Source organism: Cariama cristata, unplaced genomic scaffold (genome assembly GCF_000690535.1).
Source record: "Cariama cristata isolate BGI_N322 unplaced genomic scaffold, ASM69053v1 scaffold9322, whole genome shotgun sequence".
In the NCBI taxonomy this organism is placed as follows: domain Eukaryota; kingdom Metazoa; phylum Chordata; class Aves; order Cariamiformes; family Cariamidae; genus Cariama; species Cariama cristata.
In genome coordinates, this window is record NW_009603223.1 from 82,221 (window position 1) to 86,415 (window position 4,195).

The following is a 4,195-nucleotide window of genomic DNA, read 5'->3' on the forward strand; positions in this document are numbered from 1 at the left end:
CTAAAATGTGTGCTCTTACTAAAGCATCCTCTTTGGAGTCACAGCGCTCGCATAACCATCACCTATAATAAGATAGGAGTTGCCGAATTGGTGTGAAGTATGGGTGGTTTGGGGACTAGAATGATTTGGGTGAAGCCCTTGGAATTGGGTTGGGACAGGTTAATGCTTGGAGTTACCCTTCCTTGAAGCCTGGCAGGTCTGGAGCCTGCAAGAGCAGAGCCTCGGGGAGGGAGCTGGAGCCATGCTCCATGTGGTTCTTGGAGACCGAGGAGTCAGGCAAGGATTGCAGATGTGTGGCTTGCTGCGCCTCTGCTCTTGGCTCATGGGCTGTGCTCTTGCAGGCCAGTAACCGGGAAAATTCACAGAAATGCTGTTTTCTCCAGAAACTTCAGAAATGAGGAGGACTGAGCTTTTTGTGTGCCACCCCACTGATAGAGGCGGGGTGGGTTGCCATTCTGACAGCAGGGGCAGGTTACCTGAATCCCTCGGGGCTTTTTGGGGGAGAAAACCTGTTGCCTGGAGTCAGAGCTAGGATGGAGTTGTGGTGTATGTGGACACAAGGCTGCTGGGAGAGGCGTGCTGTTGGGAATTTCCTAGTGGCGTGGAAGAAAGGAGGAGCTGGGGCAGAGCAGGGACACCAGCGAGAGCTGCAGAAAGCACAGTTGAAGCCTGAAGATTAACCCCATAGGTCTGGAGGGACCGTGCAAAGCCAAAAGAGCAGCCTTTTGCTTAGCCTCCGAGCGTACTCCTCTGGCTTCAACCTCAGAAACTGCTTTGTTTAACCTCAAAAGGAAAGGGGAGACTGTGGTTAGGGGGTCTCTGCTCAGGCTCTTGGATTCATTGCCAGCTGCCTTTCAACAAGCGGAGTCGCTTCCTGCTCCAGCTCATTAATGGAGAAGAAAAAGGCTGGAGTAAGTAGTTTCCCAGCGTAGGAGGAAGGTCTCATCCTGTTCCTGAGCTGTGTAATATGCTCCTGTCCGCATCCTGGGCACCTGCCTGTCCCATACGTTTATTTTTTCTGGCTCGACCAAGAAAAACAGTTGTGGTGGTATCAGCCTGGTGGATGTCTCTAGCCAAGCCTCTCCTTAGTCCTGCCTTTGTGCTCCCAGCACGGGGCAAAACGTGGGGCTTTGCGAGGGACATGTTTGTCTTGTGGAAGCTGGTTGTTTACTCTTTGTGTTTGGGTGGTGCTCCGAGACCTCGGGCAGAGGCAGGCAGATGTTGCGTGAGAAATGGTTTCTGTACCACCTGGTCTCTTCCTTTGTCGTAACGGTCAGGTCTGCAACAACCTGGCAGTTACAGGCAGTATTTCACCTCAGATGAAGCTCCAGCAAAGAGGGGGGTTTGTCCCATGGGAAGTAATGATTCAGCTCCCAAGGATCATGCAAGCTCGGGTAGGTGCCACACGTGCTCTACTGCCTGGAGCATGGCATCCAGCCCAACGGTACCATGCCAAGTGATAAAACCATCGGTGGGGGTGATGATTCCTTTAACACGTTCTTCAGTGAGACCGGTGCAGGAAAACATGTCCCTCGTGCTGTGTTTGTGGACCTTGAACCAGCAGTAATAGATGAGGTTAGGAATGGGACATACAAGCAACACTTTCATCCTGAACAACTGATATCTGGTAAAGAAGATGCTGCAAATAACTACGCTCGAGGTCATTACACAGTTGGGAAAGAGATAATTGATCTAGTTCTAGAGCGTATCAGGAAGCTGTCCGATCAATGCACTGGCTTGCAGGGTTTCCTGATTTTCCACAGCTTTGGGGGAGGCACTGGCTCAGGTTTTACTTCTCTGCTGATGGAGCGCCTGTCTGTTGACTATGGGAAAAAATCAAAATTGGAATTTGCCATCTACCCTGCACCACAGGTCTCGACAGCTGTTGTTGAGCCGTACAACTCGATCCTGACTACCCACACCACTCTGGAGCATTCCGACTGTGCCTTTATGGTTGACAATGAAGCCATCTATGACATTTGCCGTAGGAATACGGCATTTAGCATGGAAATCACAGTTAAGCATGGAGTCAGCTACCTTCTTGGGGAGGTCCAGCTCTCCTTGGAGGGTTTTCTGCTGCCGGGCATCTTCATGTCTGGCAATGCAGGTATTTGCAAGTAGCCCAAGGATTCAGAGAGAGGCAGAATCCTGTTTGCTGCGTGGTTTTCTTCATGTATCTTCCTTTTAAAAAGATAAGGCATGAGGATTCCGCGCCTCCCCCCAATCTCAGGTGATTGTAAACAGGCAGAATCCTGTTTGCTGCATGGTTTTCTTCATGTATCTTACTTTTAAAAAGATAAGGCATGAGGATTCCACGCCTCCCCCCAATCTCAGGTGATTGTAAAAAGCTCTTCTCTTTTACCCTGCGTTGGTTGCACCTGAGATTGTAGACGGGCCAAGTTAACAAGTCAGAAAACGATCTGAGGAGGTGACTGAGGGGTTGGTGTTTGCAAAGTCTTGTGGTGGGACTGAGCCCTTCTTGTTGGGGCAGTGCTGATGCCAGCGGCACTTGTCTTGGGGCTGGCATTGTCCTCTGCAGTTGTGTGATGTGGCTTGGAAGGGCGGACCTACGGGTTACAGCTGCACACTTTGGGTGCAAACATTCAAATCCAGGTAATTGCATCTGGCCTTCAGGATAATCCCGGCATAGATCTGCAACTCTCCCCACCACAGCCTGGCCGAATTCTGGACCGGTTGCAGAAATCCTGATTTCCTGAGGGTGCCACATTACTGTGGCTTGCTTAGAGATGAGGTTTTATCCTACTTCACGTGATCCTCTTGGCTTGTTCCCGTTCCTGGTACCCACTGCTGCCTCTGCCCGGGGCTGCCCTGCCTGCACCCGTGCTGCCGGGCTCTGCACCCAAGGAACCCTGTGGGCAGCGCACAGGGAGCTGCGCTTGCAAAATTCAGTGAGTGGTCTTGGGGAGGCGGCGTGTGAGTAGTTGGTGGGCTTTAGGGGTGAGGGAGAGCACAGGAGGAAGCGTGGTGGCTCTGCCTGTGCTGCTGGTTTGGCTCAACAGAGGCTGAGGGGTGGGCAGTGTGGTGGGCAGCTCGGCTTTTGAGCGAGAGGGGGGATGCTCATAGCCTGCAAGCATAAAGGCAGGCAGCTATAAAGCCAGTGGTGTGGGCAGCAGGTCGAATGCATTTTTTTTTTTTTCTTGGTTGCAAAGCCTTGCTTCCCTTGTTTCCCTCATTTCCAAAGCTTATATTGTTACTTAATCCACATTGCTAAAATGCTTCTGTGTTAGAGGATCAGCTTTTCTGAGGGAAGACTGCTGTACTTCTCTCTAATATTGACTGTCTGTCTTTCTCTTGTTTCTCTTCTCAGATCTACAATGAGAATAGAAACCTGTTTGAAGTCAAGGAGAATGTGCCCAGGAAATTAGTGGAGAAGGTCGCAGGGGACATTGAGAGCCTCTTGGCCAAGAAAGTCCGTGCTTTAAAGGTAAGGTGATGGGCCGGTGTGCCAATCCTTTGACGGATATGTTCAGTTTAAAGAAGAGGGCTGATGCTGTCGTAACATTATGGTCTCAGCTTCAAAGTAATTTCTGTGATTGTGTGGCCTTTTCTGGGAGCCGCATCCTGCAGTTGCACAGATTCATATGGAGTACATCTGGGGTGTGAGGTGAGGACGTATCATGTGAGGATCTACCATAGGCATCTTCTTGCTTTTTATCTCCTCCCACCATCATGTGAACATCTGAAGGTGCTGACACAAGATTACAAGTAAGAGCAAAAGCCTGGCAGCAAATTTGACCCAGTCGTTTAACTGAGAGTGTGGTGAGCAGGAGCAAAGGTACTGCGATGCCCCTGCAATAGCTCATGGAAGTGCTTCAGACAAGTGGGGTTTTACCTGTTCAGGAGAGAATGCACTGAAATGTTTGTGTCGGCGCCTGGTACTTGAATCCTGTGATTGACTGCGTGTGTGAGTTGCCCTCATGAGTACCTGCATACATTTCCAATCTATCATCCTATTTTGTAACACTCCTTTTAAAATGAATTAATTTTATCTGTAGTGGAGCAAGGTGACCTGCTTATGGTGCTGGCTCGGTAAAACCCGGCGGTGGCTATAAGGAGGCGGCAGCAGGGCCGTACTCTGCTACAGTGTTGTCTGCTACCAGGGAAGAGACAAATAATTGCCTTCCTGGAGGGATGGAGATATCCCCTCTGCTGCAGAGGCGTATGGGAGCCATGC

At 50.4% G+C, this 4,195-nt stretch overlaps 1 protein-coding gene across 1 annotated transcript; it reads left to right on the forward strand.

Moving 5' to 3' along the window:
* Positions 1–1,398: 1,398 nt before the first annotated feature.
* On the forward strand, positions 1,399–3,445 carry LOC104157665 (tubulin alpha-1 chain-like; the record flags this gene model as incomplete). The annotated part of the gene is made up of 2 exons (XM_009695085.1): positions 1,399–2,103; positions 3,329–3,445. Coding segments are annotated over 2 exons (822 nt in total), but the record flags the coding sequence as incomplete, so codon positions are not given.
* Between the last annotated feature and the right edge of the window lie 750 nt (positions 3,446–4,195).